At 36.4% G+C, this 27,243-nt stretch overlaps 1 protein-coding gene across 1 annotated transcript in view; it reads right to left on the bottom strand.

The window, feature by feature from the left end:
- Nucleotides 1–27,243, bottom strand: part of LOC138764897 (probable G-protein coupled receptor 139) — a 43,473-nt gene that overhangs the window by 4,058 nt on the left and 12,172 nt on the right. Inside the window, exon 2 of the mRNA XM_069941330.1 lies at nucleotides 498–754. Coding sequence (XP_069797431.1) covers nucleotides 498–564 — 67 coding nt within the window. The 5' untranslated portion in view covers nucleotides 565–754. The remainder of the gene's footprint in view (nucleotides 1–497; nucleotides 755–27,243) is intronic.

The raw sequence follows: 27,243 nt of genomic DNA, 5'->3' as shown, positions 1-27,243 counted from the left end.
TTCTGCAACACTCACAACGAAACCGCATTAATGGTTGTATCAAACGAGAAAAGAATTATTTAAAATATAATTATCTTAATCGACGATAGCATGTTGCCCGCGATTAAAAATGGTTATAAATACCTTTCAGAAAGCCTTCCGAAAATGTACAAAACGCACCATCCAGTTAACTGCTACCGCCCTCTTATTTATAATTATGAATACAATGTCGAAATACCTACTCCCTGGTTTAACAAACAAATTTTTCTTTCGATAAAATAGTTTTGGTTCTCCGAAGTCACACCATCAATTCTAACTGTCCTGTTTACCAGTTCTTTCGTAAAATATCCCACATAGCCTTTCAAACGTTGATGTGACTTGAATTCGCCTATAACTTGTTATCTGTCTCTGTCTGTCTCTATCTATCTCTATCTGCCTGCAGAGAATAAACGATTGCAAATGATTGCTCATCTATTCTATGTGATTATTCTGGGATCGAGCATTTTATTGTCACTTACCAGGAACACCAATGATGGCAAGGATCATAAAGTATATTTTCTTGACACTGTTGATTGTTTCGAACATATTTGAACGCTTTGTTTCGGACTATGGGCAATGACTCTTCGTGAAGCTCGCTCTTGATGCAATCCTTGAAGTTAATATTTCTGCAGAGGATGTTCTCCACTGGGATTTGGAGCATCGCTCGATTTATTTGTAAAATGTTGAATAAACATATTGCGACATCTTGCTGGCACACCGTTATACCTAAATTGAACTGGAAATTTGTAAAAAGAATTCACAACATTTTGGAATATTCGTCAATGAAATGTGTAGATTTTTGTCTTGTCTTTGTGGAAATAAAATTCTAAGTTAGAGCTGAGCGACAATATAGTGGAAAAAGGTCTACTCCTTTCTCATTGAGGCAATTCAGAAACGATACGCATAAATATGGGTTGTGTCAATAACAGTTCATAATGAAATTAATGTAAGTATTGTTGGCCATACATTGTAAAATTGGACATTCAAACCAATGCACAGCTGTGGTCTCGGTGAATCTTAAAATGGACAAACGCATCTCTTTCCTCTGTTTACGGTAGATAATTAATTTAATTATCTTATCTGAGTGGTTCCTGGTTTACTCACTGCCTCTAGAATTTGCAGGGGGTGAGAATGCGAGAAAATTAAGAGAACAAATTTGAATTAGTGCAGGATTAGGAACTTTACCACGAACCTGGTCTCATTCATGCTGGGTGACTGGAAGAAATCTCTGATGTCACGCCTACAAAGAAAACCATTTCAATATCACCAGTAATCGCCAGTTATCTGTATACTTGTTGCAAATGCAAAACAATCAATTGAACCAAACTTGCGACCCAGTACCATCGCGTTATCTGATAATGTCGTCAGGAATAATGCAGCCCCTCGAGTAGGGAATTCCTAAATTTGAGAACAAACTAATACAGTCTCTCTCGTTCACAAAATTTCCCAAAACCGAGGGAATGCATAAATTAAAATGCAACACAAAAATGTTCCCTGCCTCAATTTTAACACTGGCTACCAAATCGATTTAATTATCGAAGATAACAAACCTTTTCAATTTCAATTGAAAATAGAAAACATCTCCCATGTCTCTCGCTGAAACTAATCCAGCTGCAAAACCTTGTTCGAATGCACGAATTCTAGGTTTTGGAATATAACAAGATTCTTGCATTACTTTTTTTAATGAATGAACAGCACACTTATATTAGGCGCTCCTCCAATAAACAAATCAAAAGGCCACCATAACATAACCCAATATTTCAGGAATGTAGCGCGCTGATCAATAAAACAGTATTTGACACCATTACAGGCTCTCGCCGGTAACGTTTGGATCTGATAAAATAAACTCAACGGATTAAGAATAACTATTGAAACTACTTTGAATAACTTGTCTGTCACCACGAGAGTCTTTAATTGATAGGGTATTTCCAGGTGAAAAGGGAGTGTACAGCGGTTAACACAATTCATTCTTCACGAATTTGGAATGTGTTCAAAAGAATCGAGAAGAATTTTTATATACAAAATTTGACAGGAATCTCTTAATATTTGGATATGAATTTGGAATGCTCAGCCACAGAGGTACTTCAATATATGATGAAAGTAAGTATAAATATAAATTAGATGAGAGTAAAAAGGCTACTAATTATTTTTAAAAAAGAGAAACAAAATTTTCCATTTACGTCCAAAAAATGACATTGACTATCACAGATTGGTTATGATTAAGGTAGCACTTGAAGGTTCAAGAGCCTGGAAGTTGTGGTTTAAAACTTTTCTTGAACCTATAGGTACCGGAATTCAGGTACCTATACCTTTTACGTGAAGGTGGCGCAGAGGTGAGATCGTTTATGACATGATGACATTGATGGCTTTTTGAAGCCGCGCTTCACAGAGATGTCTTCAATTGATAGGCAATCGGTGAGAAAAGTGGGTAGATTTAGTTTCCAAATCAAGATGTGATGTAAACATCGATATACTTCCTCAGTACCATGGAACCATAGGCCACTGCAGCGCAGAAACTGCCCATCTAGTCTGTGCCAAAAGATTTGTTACACCTACTCCCAGCAACCTGCACACGGGTGATAGTCCTCCATGCAAATTCCATCCATTCTCACCGTCGTCTGCGTGAAGTTCCCCTCAAACTTTTCACGTTTCACCTTTAACGCGTCTCACCCAACCTCAGTGGGAAATAAGTGTTTGAATTGACCCTTTCTATACCCCTCAAAAATGTGTATACCTCTATCAAACTTCCCCCATTCTCGGACGTCCAAACTGTTCACTATTCCTGTACAACTCAGCTCTTCAAGTCCTGGCAACATCTTATATATTTCAATATGGCTGTAGAGGTTTGACAGAATATTAGACACGCCAAATCTCCCCGGACTTCTTAGAAAGTAGAGGCGTTGGTGAGCCTTATTCAGACTTCTCTCCGTGTGATACCATGTGATATCTTCCGAAATGTCGATGCATAGCTCGTTGGATCAGCAAGCTTTCTTCACTGCTGTCTCCCTGATGAAGACAGGCCTCCTTTCCAAATGTTCACAATAAACTACTTGGGCTTGCTGAATTTGAGAATAGGATTGTTGCCCTGGCACCGGATAATCAGATTCGTGAACTCCATTCTGTCTTGTGACTCATTGTTTCCCGTTATCCGGCCAACAATTCCGGTTGTCAGCGAATTTATGAGTGGCATTGGAAGAAAACTTCGATATGCATTTGTGGCTGCAGCGGGACCAGTTCAGTGGTTTAAGCAGTCTTGTTCCGCCCTGTCACTGTTCAGCGAGAAGGAGTCATGCTGCCAGTCCTCTTTTACGTTTAGGCTGCAGAGATCCTCAACCCTGCAGAACCCTGAATTTACTGTTCGTTTAGTTGGTGTGATGGTGTTGAATGCCGAACTGTAGTCAATGAACTTCATTCTGATCTAGATGTTTATGTGGTATAGATAATCGAAAGCAAAATGGAGTGCAAAAGAGATGTCATCCGCTGCGGACTTTTTGAGACGGTAGGCGAATTGAAGTGGGTCCGAGTCCTTGTGAATCGAGTGAAACACTAAGGTCTGCAGAAACACAGAAATGCTGGAGGAACTCAGGCCCGAAACGACGGTAATACACTTTTACGGCCCATGGGCACTGCTAAGACCTGCTGAATTCCTCTGTGTTTTTCCCGGGTCCTCCTGAGGCAGGAGTCGATTCTCTATATCAAAATTTCTTAAAGCATTTCATCACGGTAATCAGATAATCAGTGGTCGATGATGAAGGGAACCTTATTCTTCTTGAGTACTGGCATGACGAATGCTCTTTTGAAACAAGGGGGGAGCAGTTCAAGACTGGAAATGTTTGGTCATGAAGGTTAGGTACACATTGAAGGCCAAATGATGTCCCAGGATTCTCCCTCTTGAAAATATTTTTGCGTCAGCGGAGAACAAAGTCGCTATGGTCTAATGAGGGTGCACCATGCTTTCCTTTTCAACGCAAGTGTCCAGGCGTTGAGCTTGACGGGAAGGGATCTTTCGCGGGTTTTAACGGTACTTGGTTTCACCGTCTCGGGTTGTTATACAATGCAAACCTGGCACAACTGCTTCACCTCCATCCGTGCCTCCAGCACCGTACGGAATTGTAATTTTGCTTCGGTAATTCCCCCAGAATTATACCCGGTCTTCCTGAATGTCTCCAAATTGCATGACGCGAACGCACGGATCTTGACTTCGGGAAGTTGTGGATCTCTAGGCCCACGGATAACTTCATTGGAGCAACGCATTTTTCAATGAATTTGGTAACAGCTGTGGCATATTCAAGCAGATTCGCCACCGAGTCGTTCAACGTGGCCCAGACTACTGATTCCAGACAGCCTCCAATCCGACTTCTGCTTCCCCAGTGTAGCTATGCGTAGTCTTCTCTGCTTGATCATCGTTTTTCAGTTTTTTGCTGAATATTGTAACGGGAAGACTAACCAGTTGGTCTGAGTGTCTACTGACGCGGAATGGACCGATGCTCTGGAGTGTTCATCCCATGTTGATGCAGGAGGTAGCATGGAAGGGCCTCCTTTAACTAGCCCATAGACGTCCTCAGTGGTGACTGTATAGTCTTCAGGATCAAGGGTCAGTTTTGACGTATGGAGAGGGGAAATGTGGTTCTGCAATCAGGAAAGCTGGCGTGAATTCCCTCGGGAGATTGAAGGTTTAGAATTTCAGGGCTAGACGTTCCAGATAAGCGTAGCAGAAATTGGATCGGATCGCTAGGCCGGAAGACCAGAGAGAGTAACCCATGATGCTGACACCGCCGCCTCGCCCTTTAACTCCGCACACCGTCCGAGCCATGCATAATGGACCGAATCTTTAGAGTTGAGATAAGCCATGTCTCTGTGAATCAAGAGTACCTAGCAGTTCTTAACTACTTCTCGCACAGTCTTATTATCCTTTGATCTTCAATTTTATTCACCAGAGATCATTTTCGAAAAAAATACTGGGGTGGCGGTGTACTCCCGGGCGACCACGTTTTCGTCCCTCAGATTCGCGGGGGGAGTGTGGAGACAGCAGGGGGTATGAATATTAATGAATTAAAACGGATTTAAAGCGCGTCAGTTTCAGAATTGTTATTACTTGCTTGTCGTGGGGCTGTTTCGTCGATTTCAATGCGAGATCGTAAAATCGCTAATTCCTTTCAGTGCGGTAAGAGTTTGTTTTTCAGTTTTTATTTCGAAACGTGAGCAACCCACTCTGCTGCTTTCAAGGTGTCATCCTGGCTCTCTCTCTCTCTCTCTCTCTCTCTCTCTCTCTCTTCCTCCCCCTCCTCTCTCTCTCTCTCTCTCTCCCCCTCCTCTCTCTCTCTCTCTCTCTCTCTCTCTCTCTCTTCAAGAATATCTGTGGAAATGTAGATCATTGCAATGTACTGATGTATTGGAACTATGAGGATAAGTATTATAGTACGATTACAACGTATTTTCGAGGACTTGAATGGTTTGACGGTGCTTGCATTGAAACAGTGGAAGCCAGTTTTAAAAATGTTTCAGAGGAGGTGCTGAGGAGTTGAAATGGGTCCAGCGACTCTGGGAGGGGCACTTTGATGCATTCCATCACCAGGCCATCGAAACTTTTATAATGATGGAGGTCAATTCGACGGGGCAGTAGTTATTGAGGCCTATTACTGTCACCATCTTTGATAATGGGTTTTTGGTGGCAGTCTTGAAACCGGTGGGGACAACGGACCTCCAGTGACACGTTGAAGATATCCGTAAGGCTGATCTGCACAGTTATCTGGTCCCACTGCCTTGCATGGGTTATCTTCAGTTCAGTTGCGGCCTTACAAGGACTCCATTCATAATGGGACACAGAGCATTTTTGGCGTCAGCCTGTTCTTCTCCTTGAACCATGCATAGAAGATATTCCATCTGTTCAGAAGGAGGTGTGTCTTTAACTTGCAAGGTTGTTTTGTGATCTGTTAAGGTATTGATCCCTTGCCACATGTATTTCATCTTACCGGGGTCACACAGCTGTCTTTGGATCTTCTGTGCTTACCCATGCTTTGCCTTCTGGGTTGCACTGGAGAGTTTAGCCCTTGCTGATAGTGCCATTTTGTCTCCAGTCCTGGAGACAGCATCACCAGCTATGAGAAATGCCTGGACCTCCGCATTCAAGATTTTAGGTGGTTCTTTCACCTCATGATTTTACAGACACCACACCCTGATGCGTTTTCAATGCTTGCAACAGATTCTGTTGAAGCCAAGCTTCTCAATGATGCTGACTTCTAAACACAAGCAGAGCATGTGGTCATTTCAAGAAGGAAACACTTCTTGTCTAAGACGCACAATGCCCATATAGAAAAATTAAAGGAAAATCAATGTAGTGAATGATGAAAATTTGTGAGAAAAGAAGGCCTTATGACCACAAGACTGAGGAGCATAAATCAACTATTCAGCCCATCCATTCTCCCCTGCCATTCAATCACGAGCTGATCCATTTTCCCACTCGGCGCCCTGACATCTCCCAATAACCTTTGATGGCCTGTCAATCTCAGTCTTGCACCCAATGATGTGGTCTCCAGAACCGCTTGTGCCAACAAATTCTCTGCAAATTCCCTCTGGCCGAAGGTCCTAAGCATTTCTGTTTTAAGTGGAGGCCCTTCAATCCTTGTTTTTCCCTTTTGTCCTAGACTCTCCCACCATAGGAAACAGCCTTTCTGCATTCCATTCCTTTCAACATTCAAAATGTTTCAATGAAATCCCCTCTCATTCTCCTAAATTCCAATGAATCAGGCCAAGAGCAGTCAAGTGCTCCACATAATCCTTTCATTTTCCGAATCATCCCAGTGAACCTCCTTTGGATCCTCTCCAACCTCAGCACATCTTTTTGTAAATGAGGAGCCCAAAACTGCACAACTGAGGTCTCATCACTGTCTTATAAAGTCTCAAGATCACTTCCCTGCTCTTATATTCTATTGCTCTTTAAATGTAAGCCAGCATTGCATTTGCCTTCTTTGCCGCCTTCTCAACATACAAGTTTACCTTCAGGCTATCCTCCAAGAGAACTCCCTGGTCCCTTTGCATCTGGTTATTTTTAATTTTCTTCCCATTAAAAATATAGTCTGCCCATTTATCTTTACTACCAACCTGCATGACCACACACTTTCTAACATAAATATTTCATTTGTCACTTCTCTCCCATACTCCTGATCTTTGTAAGTCCTTCTGCCACCTCTGCATTTCCTCCACACTATCTATTCCTCTGCCTACCTTTGTATCATCTGAAAATGTGGCCACAAAGCCTTTCATTCCATAATTCAGATCATTAATATACAAGATAAAAAGAAGCAGCCCCAACGCCAATCCCTGTGGAACACCGCTAGCAACTGGCAGCCAATCTGAATATGATCCTTTTATTTCAATTCTGCTTCCTGCCAATCAGCCAATGCCCTAATCATGCTAGTATGCTTCCTGTTGTACCGTGGACTCTTATCTTGTTAAGTAGCTTCATGTGTGGTTGGAGTAAAATACAAAGGTCTGCAGACACTGTGATTGATGTAAAAAATACAATGCAGGTCAAACATTGCACTTAATGTAGCAAAGATGAAGATACATAACCAACATTTCAGGCTTGAACCCATTAACAAGGTTATGAACAAATGTGATAATCACAAACAATAGTTAACGAGTCAATATACTAATAAAACATTAATGTTAAACACTAAATGTGTTCTCTCCACAGTTCCTGGCTGAACATTTGAGTACTTCCAACGATTTCAGTTCTTTTTATTAATTGGTGTATGCTTTTTGTTGCCATGCAAGTTCTGAAATCAGCTTTCACAATGTAATTGTTGTCAACTGAAGACCTTAAAATTAAAGAGGAGACAAACGGAGCTTGAACTAGAAACATGACCGAGGAGTCACATGATGGAGTAGTGACTGGTAGGGTAATACCAGCCCTCTCCAGAAAAAAGAAAAAAAGTGAAGAAAATACAAAGTTCAATAAATATAAAATATAAGAAATAAAAGATAAAGTTGTAGAGAAAAGAAAGAAAATGGCACCCAAGAAGGAAAAAGTTAAAACAATGGAAAAAAAAAGAAAAGACGCCAGAAAATAAAGGAGAAGGCCTTACCTGCACGAAGAAACAGGGAGCCATGATGGAGAAGAGCGCCTGATCTCTGAGGTTGGTTACGGCCCCGCAGAGTTGCGACTCCCTGACTGATGGACTGCAAAAATGCCACTCTGAGCCAAACAAAGGAGAAGGAAAACACTGACGGGAGGGGGGCTCAGTCGAGGAGCAGGCAACCACAGCACAACCAGCTGAGGGATGCCCGACACCAGGGCTCTCAGCTGGAAGAAGATGAAAGCAGCAGGAGAGAGAGTGAAAGGAAAGAAGAACAGCAGCAGGAGGCTCAACAGATGAGCATCTCAGAAGAGGACCAACAGCAAGAGGCCAAGCAAGAAGAGGCTCAACAAAGTGAGACAAGCAACTCATCAGGAAAGTCAGAAAAGATACAGATACAAAGAAGAGAAGAAGAAGACACAAACACAGGTACAGGCACAGAAGAAGGGGAAGAAGAAGATCAAGATCTTCACAGAGAAATAGAAGGAAAAACAGATGGACAGAATATAGATGAAGCTTTTTTCAAGAACAAATGAGAGCACTAAAAGAATGGTTGTCATTAGAATTTAGTGCAATTTTTTTTAAAAATGAAAAGAACAGAAAAAATGAAAAGGTTAGAGCTAGTCATGACAGAAATAGGGAAAAGAGTAGAAAATGTGGAAGAATGAAAACCGGTTGTAGAAATGGAAGTAAACGACTTAAGAGGGAAATTGGAAGAAAGTGAATAAAAAAAATTAAAGAGACACAAGAGTTGTTAGCTCAGAAAATTGATATGTTGGAAAATAATAGATGGCAAAACAACATCAAAATAGTGGGCCTAAAGGAAGATGAAGAAGGCACAGATATGAAGGAATTTATAAAAGAATGTATCCCAAAGGTCCTGGGAATGACAGAAATGCAGGAGGGAATGGGAAATAGAAAGGGCACACAGACCACGAGCTCTGAAACCACAGACACATCTAAAACCAAGATCCATTTTAGTAAAATTTTTGAAATATACAAGAGAAAATATACTGGAACAGGCAAGGAATAAAATGAGAGAAGACAATAAACCATTGTAGTTTATTCTTTTACCCAGACATAAGTTTTGAACTCTTAAAGAGGAGGAAGGAGTTTAATACAGCAAAAACAATTTTATGGAAAAAAGGTTATAAATTCATGATAAGACATCCAGCTGTACTTAAACTATTTATCCCTGGGGAGGAAAACAGACTATTCTTGGATCCGGAGGAGGCACAAGAATTTGCAGAACGCTTGCAGGAAAGAAGGAGAGAATAAAGAATGGTGATAATATATATATAAAGATGTAAAAATAATGTTTATGTAAAGAACTAAAGAAGGAAAAGAGAAGGGAAAAAAGGAAGTAAGGGGGAAAATGGGAGAACATTGTTATATGTGTAAAAAAAAGTGTTTTCTGGGGAGTTGGGGGGAGAGAATAACTGTCACTATAAAATCAGTTGCCGCTTGTGAGCAGGTTCGCAATCCAAATGAAAAGGGGAGTTGTGGTTGCCCGGCAAGGCATAAGGGGCAACTCAGAGAGTAGGGGTGGGGTATTTGGGGTTAAGGTAATATTGGATGTGGGAGTTGTTTGAGTATTTTATGTTTTAAATGTGTTGTCATACAATGAGTTTAAAAAGGGAAAACTGAGAGATGAAAATAAGGAAAAGCGGGATGGTGGTGGTGAGGAAGCGGAAATGAGGTGTAAACAGGATATAAGATCACCATGTTGAACTATATGACTATAAACATTAATGGAATACATAATCAAATTAAATGGAAGAGGCTATTAAATTTACTGAAAAAAGAAAAAATAGATATAGCATTTGTGGAGGAAACGCATCTAACTGAAATGTAACATAACAAATTAAAGAGAGACTGGGTAGGGCAGGGAGTGACAGCATCATATAATTCAAAAGCAAGAGGTGTAGCTATATTAATCAATAAAAATGTACCAATCAAAATAGAGGAGGAAATAATAGATCCAGCAGGGAGGTATGTAATGATAAAGTGTCAGATATATTCAGAATTTTGGAATTTGCTCAATATATATGCACCTAATGAAGAGGATCAAAAGTTTATGCAAGATATTCTTTTGAAGATTGTAGATACACAAGGAAATATATTGATAAGAGGGGATTTTAACCTTAATTTGGATCCAATGTTGTATATAACTGAACAGAAGACAATCAAAAAGAATAAAGTGGCCACTTTTATGGTTAAATCAATGCAGGAAATGAAACTTATGGATATATGGAGAAGGCAGCACCCAAGAGAGAAGGAATACTCATATTATTCAAGTAGGCATAAAACATACTCAAGGATTGATATGTTTTTGTTGTCAGCCCATATTCAAGGGAGAGTTAGGAAAACTGAATATAAAGCTAGATTACTATGTGATCATTCACCCCTGTTATTAGCAATAGAACTGGAGGACATCCCACAAAGAACATATAGATGGCATCAAGGAAAAAGGACAAACAAATTACTTATGATCCAATAGAGATTAATGAGAACTTTAAGGAATTTTATGAACAATTATACCAAACTGAGAATGAGGGGAAAGATGATAAAATAGAAGAACTTTAGCTAAAATTGAACTGCCGAAATTGCAAGAAGGGGAACAAAACAAACTGATAAAACCATTTGAAATAGAGGAAATACAGGATATATTAAAAAAGCTGTCGAACAATAAAATGCCTGAAGAGGATGGATTCACATAGAATTCTATAAAACATTTAAAGAGTTATTAATTCCTCTTCTCCTGGAAGTAATGAACCAAATAGAAGAAACACAAAACTCACCAGATTCATGTAAGACATCAATAATTACAGTAATACCAAAGATGGGAAAGGATCCACTAACACCAGCATCATATAGAACAATATCTCTACTTAATTCAGATTATAAGATAATAGCAAACTTATTAGCATACAGATTGGTCAATTGTGTACCAAAAAGAGTTCAAGATCAAACTGGATTTATTAAGAAAAGACAAACAGCAGATAATGTCTGTAAACTTATTAATCTAATTCATGCAGTTCAAGGAAATAAGAAGCCAACAGTGACTGTTGCTTTAGATGCAGAAAAAGCTTTTGACAGGGTAGAATGGAATTATTTATTTAAAGTATTACAGAGGTTCAATCTACCAGACAAATATATTAATTGGATTAAAGCATTATATAATGGACCATTGGCGAAGGTAACAATAAATGGATATGTATCAAACCAATTGAAAAGTAGGTCAACTAGATAGGGATGTCCATTATCCACCTCACTGTTCACTTTAGCAATAGAACCATTGGCAGAACTGATAAGAACAGAAAATAAAATAATTGGGATAAAAATAAAGGAGGAGTATAAAATCAGTTTATTTACAGCTGATATCATAGTATACTTAACAGAACCAAAAATATCAATAAAAGAATTATGTAAAAAATTGAAGGAGTATGGAGAAATATCGGGGTACAAGATCAACACAAATAAAAGTGAAGTGATGCCAATGAGTAATGCGGATTATACAGAATTTTAAAAAGAATCACCATTTAAATGGCAAACACAAGCAATCTGATACCTAGGTATTAGGTTAGATAATAACTTAAGCCATCTGTACAAATTAAATAATCAGCCACTCTTAAAGAAATTGCAGGAAGACTTAGAATATTGAAAAGAATTACTGCTAACATTGATAGGAAGGATAAATTGCATTAAAATTAATGTCTTCCCAAGGATACAATACTTATTTCAATCGTTACCGATTCCCTTAACAGTGAAATTCTTCAATGAACTAAAGGGAATAATAAGGAAATTCTTGTGAAAAGGAGGGAAACCAAGGGTAGTGTTAGATAAATTAACAGAGAGGTATAACCAAGGTGGTTTGCAGTTACCAAAAATTATTATAGAGCCGCACAATTAAGGTATTTATCAGATTTTTACCGGACAAGGGAAAAGCCAGACTGGATTAAGATAGAACTAGATAAAATAGGGGAGAAGGACCGGAACATATACTTAATAAGTGGGATGAAAAGCTGGTACAATATAAAAGCTCACCAGTACTGCATCATTTACTCAATATATGGAAGAAGATCCACTTAAATAGGAAAAAAATGAATTACCAAATACCAAAATTACTATTGATGGAAAATCCACTAATCCCTTTTACAATAGATAACCTTTCCTTTAGAGAATGGGAGAGAAAAGGAATCAAAAGAATAGAAAATTGTTTTTTGGGAAATAATTTATTAACATTTGAACAGTTGAAGTACAAATATGGAATAATTCATGGTACAATGTTTGCATATCATCAACTGAAAGCTTGTTTAAAGGATTAATTGGGAAACAGACTGAGATTACCAAAAGGAAGCAGCTTTGAATATGTGATTACAGACACAATGATAATTAAAAGATTTATAATGAACATGTACATTAAGCTGCAAGATAAGGAAAATGATGAAATAATCTATAAACCCAAACAAAAGTGGAAAAAGGATTTAAACATAAAGGTAAAAAATGAAACATGGGAAAAGTAATGTTCTGGAACTATGAAGAATACAATAAACACAAGGTTACGCATAATACTGTATAATTGATTACACAGGTTATATATCACACCTCAAAAGTTAAAAGAATGGGATCCAGCATTATCAGATAGATGTTTTCGCTGTAAGAAGGAAATGGGAACAGCAGTACATTCAATTTGGGCATGTGAGAAAGTGAAAATGTTTTGGGAAGATCTAAATCAGATAATAAATAAAATCGCAAAAGATAACATACCAAAAAATCCAGAGATCTTTCTTCTAAGTAATATAAGAAGTAAGGAATTAAGCTTCAAATTGGATAAAGTGCAAGAATGGATTATTATGATAGCCTTAGCAGTCGCAAAAAGATATATAATGCCAACTTGGAAAATGAAAGAGAGCCTGAGAATACAGCAATGGTACATCAAAATTAATAAATGTATTCCATTGGAAAAAAATAACATATAATTTAAAAATTAAAGTCACATTATTTGGGAACCATACATGGAATATAACAGAGAGGGCTTCCCTTGGACCTTCACTCCCTAAAATGATAAGAAGATAAAATGACTTGATCCAGTGTGTAAAAGTAGATGACACGCTTTTCTTGTTTATTTTTCATTGTGTGATGACATTGTTTCATGGTTTTATTGTATTTTATATGTTGAATATTTATTGGTTTTGGAGGGGGTGGGAAGAGGGGAGTTAAGGTAGGGAGGAAAAAAGAGAGAAAATGCCACTGTGTATATTTAATGAGAAACATTTGTATATTATTTTGATTGTTAGAATTCACAGTATGAAAAATAAAAAGTTATAAATTTTAAAAAACTAGAAACATGACTGTGTTTGAAATCAAAGAATTTGGCTATAACATAGATCATCTCATTGATAAAGCACGATGATGTGTTCAGCAGGGATCATTTATCTCAACAATGTAAAGAAGGGAAATGGAAGCACTGAATATTCACAACCTCTTGAGACTTTGAAACACCTCAGTTTCTTGAATGATGAAATAAATGGTTCATGAAATTACAAAATGAATAAGTGACCTGTTTTGTAGGTAAGCAATGGAAAGTTAGAGACCCTCTGCAGTAAATGGCTATAATGATAAAGTTCAGCCAATTTATAACAGGAACCATTGGTTATTTGTTCAACTAAGCAATGTCCCTTTCTGTATGCATTGACAAATATGCAATAGTTCCTTCTGCTGTTGAAATTCAATGGGAAGAAGGTGGATAATAATATGTTTAATTGAAGAACAAATGCTCACAATTGAGGGCAGAAAACATAATGATCCACCTGTTTATTCATAAAGGGCAATGGATGAAAAATTGCTTCTCTCAAATTGTTAGCTGTGAAAACATCTTGACCAATTCTAAAATGTCATGTTAAACCTGGCCACCATGCTCAAAAGATCATTCCTGTTTTTGAGAATTCCCTGCACTGACAACAGTAAATTTGTTAAATTAAGAAAATGGGAAATTCAATATATGATCAGTAATCAACAATTGGAATATCAGTCACCTGACTGCAAAACAATTCAACGCAAAATGTCTCAGAACAAGCTAACATGGAGATTTGCAAATATTCTGAAATATGCTTACTGGAAATTCCAATAATGGAAGTGGTATGTAATATATTTTACTGCCACTGTAAAATGTTTCCAAAATGTTCTAATGATGTAGAGTGTTCTTTTGTGATGCACACAGCCTGACTCGTTTAAAATCTGAGATGAAAAAATTCCAGTTCCTTCAAGTTATACATTGAGAGAGTATAAAATAAATTTATTTGCAGATGATGTTTTGATATATCTAATGAACCCTATGCAATGGTTGGGGTGTCTTCATGCGAGATTGGAACAATATGGTACATTGTCAGGTTATAAGGTTAATTGGGATAAAAGTGAAATAATGCCTTTAGCAGCTGCAGATTATTCATCTTATAAGCAGATTGCAAAATTTAGGTGATCCTGATAAAATTAAATACTTGAATAATTGTAGATGATAATTATAATCATTTATATGATTTGAATTATTTGGCATTATTTGCCAATAACTTTGATGGGGTGAGTGAATTGTGTAAAACTGAATATCCTTCCCCAAATACAATATCTTTTTCAATCGATTCTGTGCAGAATTCCTTAAAATTTTCTTAAAGATTTGAATGCCTTAGTGAGGACTTTTCTGTGGAAGGGTAAAATGGTGAGGGTGTCGTTACAAAAACTGACTTGGAAATATGTTTTAGGAGGATTGCAACATCCTCATTTTCAACATTAAATTTAATTGGCACAATTAAAATTTATTAATAGAATATCTGAAGTGGACAAATCTTTGGCTGAAATTGAAATGGCTCAGATTAATGAACAAAGAAGGAATTATTTTATTTATAAATGGAATTCTCAGCTTCTGCAGAGTTATCATTTACCAGTCTCGAAGCATTTCATGGAGTTATGGTATAAGAAAAATGAAATTATAGGGACTGAAGGCAAAGTTTTGGCCAAAACTTCTTTGTATCAGAATAAACATTTTTTTCCTTTTCAATGAATAATCAACCCTTGAAACTTTGGGAACAGAGAGGTATTAAATTGGTGCAGGATTGTTATGAAGCTGGGTATTATATTTCATTTCAAAGAATGAAGGAAAAATATGGAAGTTCTTTGAATATGTTATTTACTTATTATCAGGTTCGAGCTTTGCTGTTAGATAAATTTGGTTATATATTAAGGTTATCTAGGAGATCTAGATTTGAAAGTTTACTTATTGAAGGAGACAAAAAGGGATTTATATCAGAGAAATATGCCTTATTGCAGTATCAGATGCATAAGCCGGATGTTTATAAAGCAAGGATTAAGTGGGAAAAAAGATTTATCTGTTTCAATTTCTCAGGATGAATGGATGACTATATGTGAATATAGTATGACTAAATTAGTGAATGTAAGATATAGACTAGTTTATTATAATTTTATACATCAGCTTTATTTAACTCCTAGAAGTTAAAGAAATGTGAGTTTTTTTCTTCTGATTTGTGTTTTCGATGTGGTAAACAAGTTGGTTCTTTTTTACATTCAGTTTGGTTGTGTGAGACAGTGAAACCTTTTTGGAGTAGAATTATGGAATTTTAGAAGGTTTATTTAAATTTAAACTTTCACTTAATCCTGTGGTATTTTTATTGGGTTAGATTAAGAAATTGAGTTTGGAATTAAAATTAGATAAGTTTCAAATTCCATTTTTAACATTAGCATTAGCTGTGGCGATAAAATATTTGGCTATAACCTGGAAAAATGAGACTGATTTAAGCATTCAAAGGTGGCATATGGAAATGAGGTCTTGTATTCCACTGGAAAAGATAACAAATACTTAACATAATAATTATTCACTTTCTGTTAAAGTGTAGAGACTATATATGAAATATTTGAGTTTAAATATGTAGTCGTTTTCTATTTCTTCTCCCTTGGGTGGGGTTGCACCAAACATGGTGACTGGTTGATTGTTATAAGTGTTGAACTCTTTCTTTCTTTTTATTGGGGTAGCTAGTGGGGGGGTGGGGAGGGGGCGATTATATGGGATAAAACATGTATATTTGTACTTTATTTTTTGTTTGCATCCCTTATTCTGAATTATAAATAAAATATACAAAAAAAGTTACATGTTGAGAGGTTTCCACAAAAATTGTGAGGTTGTATCATCCTTTAAATGTGCAGTGTTTGAACAATGAAAGTGCATTTTAATTAGTTGATTACCAGACCAAAGTAAATCCCAATGGTGATGACATCAGTTACATGAGGGAATTCATTCAAATTAGTAAAAATACTCTACAATTTTGATTAAATTACTTTTGGCCACATGTCGCATCTGGGTTTTGTTAGAATGGTAAGCATTTATTGTCTATAATTCGTGAACCGTGCAGACTTCTAAGGTATTTTTGATTAATTACATCGGTGTATGTGCTATGGAAAATAAAGTGCATAAACTAAGGTCTTATATCTCTAATAATTATTGGAGATTACCAATTTCCAGATGCTAAACAATTTCATCCTGGCTGCCAGCTTATGAGGGCAATAGAGTAATTACGCAGCACCACAGCAGGTGTTTCCAATTTCAATTTGTTCAAATTAGATCACAAATACTTCTTTAAGGGGAATGCCAATTTTTCACCCACAGAACAATTATTGTGAATGAATATGATGCATTTCAAATATTGTGCTTATCTGGAGGCTAAATTCCAATTGTTACTATGTCCAAATGCAGGGTCTCGAACTGAAAAGTCATCAGTTCATTTTCTCCACAGATGGTGCTGGTCCTGTGTTCCATCAGGAGTTTGTTTATTGCTTCAGATTCCAGCATCTGCAAAGTCTTGTATCCCTGAGTGTTACAGTGTATGGAAAAAACATTGTCCAGTATGCTGAATAAATTTCTGCCTTTTTTATTTAGCCAGTTCAAGTTTGGCCAGGACAGGATTCCACTGTGATTACTCTTTTCAGTAACATGTATATTGTTCTCGATACTGCTACGGGATAACTTACCAGGAGACAGAAGCAGCCAGGTAGGTGACACAATCGCTCAAGGGGTAGCAGAGACAAGGTGAATGCTAGTAGAATGAAACATGATCGTTTGGGGGATCAGATAGAATATGTCACCTCCAGGGTGTCAGAGACAAAAATATACATACCTGTGTGATGCAGAATAACCTCAATGAAGATGGTGAACAGATGAGTTCATTGAAATGTTAGTAACAATAATAAAGTTAGAAGAAGGAACGAGGCCCTGGACTCAATATAGGGAGTTAGGTGGAAGATTAAAAAGCAGTACCTCAAAAGAGTTTTAATTTCTGCATAACTCCAAGTTCCCCTGATATTGAGGACAATAATAGGATTAAACATGGGAATGCAGGGCTGGGGATCTGGTGCAGAAGTGGAGGGGGAGGATTCTTATGTTTTTTTTTTTTTTTTAAATTTTTTATTTTTCACACCATAAATCACAATAGCCATGATATACACTTTTTCTTTTCCACACATTTACAGTGACTTTTTCTCCCCCCACCCCTCCTCCCAAGCCACCCCCCCCACCCCACCCCCCTCTCATCCATTTTAGGTATACAATCTAGGTTGCATTAATTCAGTCAGACAATGTTGTCATTCAACAAAAATACACCAGAAATTCTACAGAGTCCATTCTTTTCTTTCCTTCTCCTTCCATCAACTTAGGTAATGTTTGTCCCCGGTAGGTTTTCGCTATTGTATTTAATGTAAGGCTCCCATACTTGTTCGAATATTTCAATATTATTTCTTAAACTATATGTTATTTTTTCTAATGGAATACATTTATTCATTTCTATATACCATTGTTGTATTTTCAAATTATCTTCCAATTTCCAGGTTGACATAATACATTTTTTTGCTACGGCTAGGGCTATCTTAACAAATTTTTTTTGTGCATCCTCCAAATCAAATCCAAATTCTTTGTTTTTTATGTTACTTAGGAGAAAGATCTCTGGATTCTTTGGTATATTGTTTTCTGTTATTTTATTTAATATCTGATTGAGATCTTCCCAAAATTTTTCTACTCTCTCACATGTCCAGATTGCATGAATTGTTGTTCCCATTTCTTTTTTACATCGAAAACATCTATCAGATACTGTTGGGTCCCATTTATTTAACTTTTGCGGTGTAATGTATAGTCTGTGTAACCAATTATATTGTATCATACGTAGCCTCGTATTTATTGTATTTCTCATCGTTCCAGAACATAATTTCTCCCATGTTTCCTTTTTTATCTTTATATTTAAATCTTGTTCCCATTTTTGTTTAGTTTTACCATTTGTTTCCTCATTCTCCTTTTCTTGCAGTTTAATATACATATTTGTTATAAATCTTTTGATTAACATTGTATCTGTAATCACATATTCAAGGTTACTTCCCTCTGGTAAACTCAGATTGCTTCCTAATTTATCCTTCAAGTAGGATCTCAGTTGGTAATATGCCAGCGCTGTATCTCCATCCTCGGCTGCACCATTTCATCAGATGCAAGGATCGACAATGAGATAGACAACAGACTCGCCAAGGCAAATAGCACCTTTGGAAGACTACACAAAAGAGTCTGGAAAAACAACCAACTGAAAAACCTCACAAAGATAAGCGTATACAGAGCCGTTGTCATACCCACACTCCTGTTCGGCTCCGAATCATGGGTCCTCTACCGGCACCACCTACGGCTCCTAGAACGCTTCCACCAGCGTTGTCTCCGCTCCATCCTCAACATCCATTGGAGCGCTTACACCCCTAACGTCGAAGTACTCGAGATGGCAGAGGTCGACAGCATCGAGTCCACGCTGCTGAAGATCCAGCTGCGCTGGATGGGTCACGTCTCCAGAATGGAGGACCATCGCCTTCCCAAGATCGTGTTATATGGCGAGCTCTCCACTGGCCACCGTGACAGAGGTGCACCAAAGAAAAGGTACAAGGACTGCCTAAAGAAATCTCTTGGTGCCTGCCACATTGACCACCGCCAGTGGGCTGATAACGCCTCAAACCGTGCATCTTGGCACCTCACAGTTTGGCGGGCAGCAACCTCCTTTGAAGAAGACCGCAGAGCCCACCTCACTGACAAAAGGCAAAGGAGGAAAAGCCCAACACCCAACCCCAACCAACCAATTTTCCCTTGCAACCGCTGCAATCGTGTCTGCCTGACCCGCATCGGACTTGTCAGCCACAAACGAGCCTGCAGCTGACGTGGACTTTTTACCCCCTCCATAAATCTTCGTCCGCGAAGCCAAGCCAAAGAAGAAGATCTCCAGTTATATTGTACTTATCTCTCATTTGTTCAAAGGATAAGAATCTACTTCCTGAAAAACAATTTTCTATTCTTTTAATCCCTTTTTTTCCCCATTCTCTAAAGGAAAGGTTGTCTATTGTAAAAGGGAGTAGCTTATTTTGCGTCAATATTAGTTTTGGTAATTGATAATTTGTTTTATTTCTTTCTACATGGATCTTCTTCCAAATATTGAGGAGATGATGTAATACTGGAGAAGTTCTATGTTGTACCAATTTTTCGTCCCATTTATATAATATGTGTTCAGGTATCTTTTCCCCTATTTTATCTAATTCTAATCTCGTCCAGTCTGGTTTTTCCCTTGTTTGATAAAAATCTGATAGGTATCTTAATTGTGCGGCTCTATAATAATTTTTAAAGTTTGGCAATTGTAAGCCTCCTTGTTTATACCATTCTGTCAATTTATCTAGTGCTATCCTCGGTTTCCCCCCTCTCCATAAAAATTTCCTTATTATTTTCTTTAACTCTTTCAAGAATTTTTCTGTCAGTTGTATTGGCAATGCCTGAAATAAGTATAATATCCTTGGAAAAATGTTCATTTTAATACAGTTTATCCTTCCTATCAGTGTTAGTGGTAGATCTTTCCAATGCTCTAAATCGTCCTGTAATTTTTTCATTAGTGGATTATAATTGAGTTTATATAATTGGCCTAGATTTTTGTTTATTTGTACACCTAGGTATCTTATTGCCTGCATTTGCCATCTGAATGGAGATTCCTTCTTAAATTTTGAGAAATCCGCATTATTCATAGGCATTGCTTCTCTTTTATTTACGTTTATCTTGTAACCCGACACTTCTCCATATTCCTTCAATTTCTTATATAATTCTTTTCTTGATAGTTCTGGTTCTGTTAAGTACACTATAACATCATCCGCAAATAGACTGATTTTATATTCCCTGTCTTTTATTTTTATTCCTTTTATATTATTATCTATTCTTATCAATTCTGCTAGTGGTTCTATAGCTAGCGCAAACAATAAAGGTGATAGTGGGCATCCCTGCCGCGTTGACCTGCTTAAGTTAAATTGCTTTGATACATGTCCATTTACTGTCACTTTCGCTAACGGTCCCTTATATAATGCTTTAATCCAATTAATATACTTCTCCGGTAAACTGAATTTTTGCAATACTTTGAACAAATAATTCCATTCTACTCTGTCGAAGGCCTTCTCTGCGTCTAAAGCAACTGCTACTGCAGGTGCTTTATTTCCTTCTACTGCATGAATTAAGTTAATAAATTTACAAATATTGTCTGTTGTGCGTCTTTTTTTGATAAATCCAGTTTGGTCTAAATTTACAATTTTCGGTACCTGTTCTGCTAATCTGTTTGCTAATAGTTTAGCTATTATCTTATAGTCTGTGTTTAGCAAAGATATTGGTCTATATGATGCTGGTAAGAGTGGATCTTTCCCTTGTTTTAGTATTACTGTAATTATTGCTGTTTTACATGAATCAGGTAAGCTTTGTGTTTCATCAATCTGGTTGATTACATCCAGGAGGGGCGGTATTAATAAGTCTTTAAATGTTTTGTAGAATTCTATTGGAAATCCATCCTCTCCTGGTGTCTTATTATTTGGTAATTTTTTTATTATCTCTTGTATTTCTACTGTTCCAAATGGTTCTCTTAATTTATTTTGTTCCTCTATTTGTAGTTTTGGTAGTTCAATTTTAGTCAAAAATTCCTCTATTTTCCCTTCTTTCCCTTTGTTTTCAGTTCGGTATAATTGTTCATAGAATTCTCTAAAGTTTTCCTTAATTTCTTTTGGATTATATGTAATTTGTTTGTCTTTTTTCCTTGATGCCAATACCATTTTCTTAGCTTGTTCTGTCTTAAGCTGCCATGCTAGGATTTTGTGCGTTTTTTCCCCTAGTTCATAATATTTCTGTTTTGTCTTCATTATATTCTTCTCTACCTTATATGTTTGTAATGTTTCATATTTTATTTTTTTATCCGCCAATTCTCTTCTTTTAGTTGTATCTTCCTTCATTGCTAATTTTTTTTCTATGTTTACTATTTCCCTTTCCAACTGCTCTGTTTCCTGATTATAGTCCTTCTTCATCTTGGTTACATAGCTTATTATTTGCCCTCTAATGAATGCTTTCATTGCGTCCCATAGTATAAACTTATCTTCCACTGATTCCGTATTTACTTCAAAATACATTTTTAATTGTTTTTCAATAAATTCTCTAAAATCCTGTCTTTTAAGTAGCATGGGGTTTAATCTCCATCTATACATTCTTGGAGGGATGTCCTCTAGCTTTACTGTCAATATTAAGGGTGAATGGTCCGATAGTATTCTCGCTTTATATTCTGTTTTTCTTACTCTATCTTGCATACTATCTGATAACAAAAATAGGTCTATTCTTGAGTATGTTTTATGTCTAGCCGAGTAGTATGAGTATTCCTTTTCTTTTGGGTTTTGTTTCCTCCATATATCCAAAAGTTTCATTTCTTGCATTGATTTAATTATAAATTTGGTTACTTTGTTCTTCCTGTTAATTTTTTTCCCCGTTTTATCCATATTTGGATCCAAATTCAGGTTGAAATCCCCTCCTATTAGTATGTTCCCTTGCGTATTAGCTACCTTCAAAAATATATCTTGCATAAACTTTTGATCTTCTTCGTTAGGTGAATATACATTAAGTAAATTCCAAAACTCCAAATATATCTGACATTTTATCATAACCTATCTCCCTGCTGGATCTATTATTTCCTCTTCTATTTTAAATGGCACATTTTTACTAATTAATATAGCCACTCCTCTTGCTTTTGAATTATATGATGCTGCTGTTACATGTCCTACCCAATCTCTCTTTAATTTCTTGTGCTCCAATTCAGTTAAGTGTGTTTCTTGGACAAATGCTATATCAATTTTTTCCTTTTTCAGTAAATTTAGTAGTTTCTTCCTTTTAATTTGGTTATGTATTCCATTAATATTTAAAGTCATATAGTTCAGCGTAGCCATTTTATACTTTGTTTATCTTCTCCTTCCGTTTTTCCATCATTACCTTTCCTCCTTTTCCATTTCTGTTTTCTTATTTTCAACTCTTTATAAGACAACATTCCTACCACATCCAACATTTTCCTTATTCTCCTATTCATATCTTCTTTATCCCCAATCTCCCCTTCCCCTCCTGAGTTGTCCTTTATCCCTTGTCGGACAACCACATCTCCCCTCTCCATTTGGGTTTGCGAATTCACTCGCAAGCGTCAACTGATTTTGCAGTGACCACTATTTCTCCCCACCCAGCCCTCCCCAGAACAGATTTCACTTTTCATATGTAACAAAGGTCACTCTTTTAATTCCCTCCTTATTCTCTCTATTCCATTACCTTCCCTTATTCATTCTTGTCTATACTATCTATATTTTCCTCTAAGTACAGATACCTTCACGTATGCACATTTTATCTATTCATTCTTATACCTCTTTACCCACATACATATCAATCGTGATCATTTTTACTCTCATTACCCGTCTTCATCCCTCAGTCTACTTTTGTAATTGTTCTGCAAATTTTCGTGCTTCTTCTGGGTCCGAGAATAGTCTGTTTTGTTGTCCTGGAATAAATATTTTCAATACCGCTGGATGCTTTAGTATAAATTTATACCCTTTCTTCCATAAAATCGCCTTTGCTGTATTGAACTCCATTCTCTTCTTTAGGAGTTCAAAACTTATATCTGGATAAATGAAGATTTTTTGCCCTTTATACTCCAGTGGTTTGTTGCCCTCTCTTACTTTTTCCATTGTCTTCTCCAGTACCTTTTCTCTTGTAGTATATCTTAGGAATTTTACTACAATAGATCTTGGTTTTTGTTGTGGTTGTGGTTTAGAGGCCAATGCTCTATGTGCCCTTTCTATTTCCATTTCTTGCTGTAGTTCTGGACATCCTAGGGTCTTAGGGATCCAGTCTTTTATAAACTCCCTCATATTCTTGCCTTCTTCATCTTCCTTAAGGCCCACTATCTTTATGTTATTTCTTCTGTTATAATTTTCCATTATATCTATTTTTTGAGCTAACAGTTCTTGTGTCTCTATCGCTTTTTTATTAGATTCCTCCAATTTCTTTTTTAAGTCTTCTACCTCCATTTCTGCTGCTACTGCCCGCTCTTCCATCTTGTCCATTTTATTTCCCATTTCTGTTAAGGTCATATTAATTTTATTTATTTTCTCTTCTGTGTTGTTTATTCTTTTTCTTAAATCATTAAATTCCTGTGTTTGCCATTCTTTAAATGACTCCATGTATCCTTTAATAAGAGAAAGTACCTCCTTTATCTTGCCTTTCTTTTCTTCTTCTATTTCACTGTACTCTTCCTCTTCCTCTTCTTCTTCCTCTGGGCTGGCCATCTGTTGTTTCTTTGTTGCCCTTTTCTTCTCTTCTTTCTTGTTTCCATTGTCTTCTGTGGTCTCTTCTTGTTGCAGGTGTTCTGCAGCTGTCGTTGCCGGTTGTGGAGATCGACTCCCCAGTTGGTCGCCCCTCCCGTCGGTGTGTTTTTTTTCATGCGTATCGCGCATGTGCGAGGAGTCGCGCATGCGTGGTTGCGCACTTTTACTCGGCTCAGCGAGCCATTTTTGTAGTCCATTATCTACCGACCTGAGGGAGCGGGTTTCTCTCTCCACAGCGGGCCTCTTCGAACAGGTAAGGCCTTCACCTTCTTCCTCCGTTGTCTTCTCTTCCTCTCTTCTTACCGTTGCTTTCGATTTTTCTTTTTTTGTCGCCATCTTCTTTCCACCTTTATACTCACTTTTCTTTAACTTTTATTTCTGTGCCTTTGTGTTTTCCTTTGTTTTTCCCGACTTTTCTGGAGAGGGCTGGAGTTCACTGTCCGGCCACTACTCCATCACGTGACTCCTCCCCGGATTCTTATGTTTTTAATGTTATTTAAAAATTGCAACCATACATGCTTTCAAATATATTTCAAAGATTTAATAATATATTCAATATCAAATATATGATGATATTACCCCATCACCTCCCTCCCCTCCTCCCACCCCCTACAGTCTCAAGAAAAGAAAGAACAGTTAAGAGTTAGAATGGAAGAAAAAAAGAAAGAAGAAAGGAATATAAACAAAATGAGAAGTGTTAAAAATGTTAAAATAAACAAGAAAATGTGTCATCTACTTTTTACACACTGGATCAATTCGTTTTGTCTTCTTATCGTTTTAGGGGGTGAAGGTCCAAGGGAAGCCCTCTCTGTTATATTCCATATATTGTTCCCAAATTTGTTCAAATAATGTCATTTTATTTTTTAAATTATATGTTATTTTTTCCAATGAAATACATTTATTAATTTCGATGTACCATTGCTGTATTCTCAGGCTCTCTTCCATTTTCCAAGTTGGCATTATATATCTTTTTGCGACTGCTAAGGCTATCATAATAAATCATTCTTGCGCTTTATCCAATTTGAAGCTTAATTCCTTACTTCTTATATTACTTAGAAGAAAGATCTTTGGATTTTTGGTATGTTATTTTTTGTGATTTTATTTAATATCTGATTTAGATCTTCTCAAAATGTATTCACTTTCCTTCTTACAGCTAAAACATATATAACCTGTGTAACCAATTATACTGTATCATGCATTAACTTGTGTTTATTATATTCTTCATAGTTTCAGAACATAACTTTTCCCATGTTTCATTTTTTATCTTTTTGTTTAAATCCTTTTTCCACTTTTGTTTGGGTTTATAGCTTATTTCATCATTTTCCTTATCTTGCAGCTTAATGTACATGTTCATTATAAATCTTTTAATTATCATTGTGCCTGTAATCACATATTCAAAGCTGCTTCCTTCTGGGAATCTCAGTCTGTTTCCCGATTTATCCTTTAAATAAGCTTTCAGTTTTTTTTTTAATTTTTTATTTTTCACACTATAAACCACATTGATCAAGATACATACATTTTCCTTTTCAAATATATAGTGTCGTTTTCTCCCCCCCTCCTTCTTCCCATCCCACCCTCCCTACCTTCCCCCCCCCCCACATTCATTTAAAGTACAGAATCTAAGATACATTAAACCAGTCAAACAATATTGTCACTCAATAAAAATAAACAAGAAATTCCACTGAGTCAATTCTTTTCATTTCCTTCTCCTTCTGTCATTTTAGGTAGTAGATGACCCCAGTAGGTTTTGTCTATTGTGTTTCATGTATGGCTCCCATATTTGTTCAAATATTGTAATATTATTTGTTAAATTATATGTTATTTTTTCTAATGGAATACATTTATTCATTTCTATATACCATTGTTGTATTCTCAAGTTATCTTCTAATTTCCAGGCTGACATAATACATTTTTTTGCTACGGCTAGGGCTATCCTAACAAATCTTTTATGTGCACCATCCAAAACAAGTCCAAATTCTTGGTTTTTTATGTTTCTTAGGAGGAAGATCTCTGGGTTTTTTGGTATATTGCTTTCTGTAATTTTATTTAATATCTGGTTTAGATCTTCCCAAAATTTTTTTCATTTTCTCACACATCCAGATTGCATGAATTGTTGTTCCCATTTCTTTTTTACATCAAAAACATCTGTCAGATACTGTTGGGTCCCATTTATTTAAGTTTTGAGGTGTAATGATCTTGTGAGGTATCCAGTTATATTGTATCATACGTAACCTCATGTTTATTGTATTTCTCATAGTTCCAGACCATAACTTCTCCCATGTTTCCTTCTTTATCTTTATCTTTATGTTTAAATCTTGTTCCCATTTTTGTTTAGTTTTACCATTTGTTTCCTCATTCTCCTTTTCTTGCAGTTTAATATACATATTTGTTATAAATTTTTTGATTATCATTGTATCTGTAATCACATATTCAAAATTACTTCCCTCTGGTAACCTCAGACTGCTTCCCAATTTGTCTTTAAAGTAGGATTTCAGTTGGTAGTATGCCAACACTGCATCTTGAGTTATATTATATTTATCCTTCATTTGTTCAAAGGATAGTAATTTATTTCCTGAAAAACAATTTTCTAATCTTTTGATCCATTTTTTCTCCCATTCTCTAAAGGAAAGGTTATCTATTGTAAAAGGGATTAACTGATTTTGCATCATTATTAATTTTGGTAATTGGTAATTTGTTTTATTCCTTTCTACATGAGTCTTCTTCCAAATATTGAGCAGATGATGTAATAGTGGAGAATTCCTACGTTGTACCAATTTTTCATCCCATTTATATAATATGTGTTCAGGTATCTTCTCCCCTATTTTATCTAGTTCTAATCGAGTCCAATCTGGCTTTTCCCTTGTTTGATAAAAATCTGATAGGTATCTTAATTGTGCGGCTCTATAATAATTTTTAAAGTTTGGCTGTTGTCAGCCTCCTTGTTTATACCATTCTGTTAATTTATCTAGTGCTATCCTCGGTTTACCCCCTTTCCATAAAAATGTCCTTATTATTTTCTTTAACTCCTTGAAGAATTTCTCCGTCAAGTGTATTGGCAATGCCTGAAATAGGTATTGTATCCTTGGGAAAATGTTCATTTTAATACAGTTTATCCTTCCTATTAGTGTTAGTGGTAAGTCTTTCCAATGCTCTAAGTCGTCCTGTAATTTTTTCATTAGTGGATAATAATTGAGTTTATATAGATGGCCGAGGTTTTTATTTATTTGTATACCTAGGTATCGTATTGCTTGCATTTGCCATCTGAATGGTGATTCTTTCTTAAATTTTGAGAAATCCGCATTATTCATTGGCATTGCTTCACTTTTATTTGCGTTAATCTTGTAACCCGACACTTCTCCATATTCCTTCAATTTCTTATGTAATTCTTTTATTGATAATTCTGGTTCTGTTAAGTATACTA

This window comes from Narcine bancroftii, chromosome 5 (assembly GCF_036971445.1).
Source record: "Narcine bancroftii isolate sNarBan1 chromosome 5, sNarBan1.hap1, whole genome shotgun sequence".
NCBI lineage: Eukaryota > Metazoa > Chordata > Chondrichthyes > Torpediniformes > Narcinidae > Narcine > Narcine bancroftii.
Note: the sequence above shows the minus strand (reverse complement) of the source record. Positions and strands in the feature narration are given on the sequence as shown.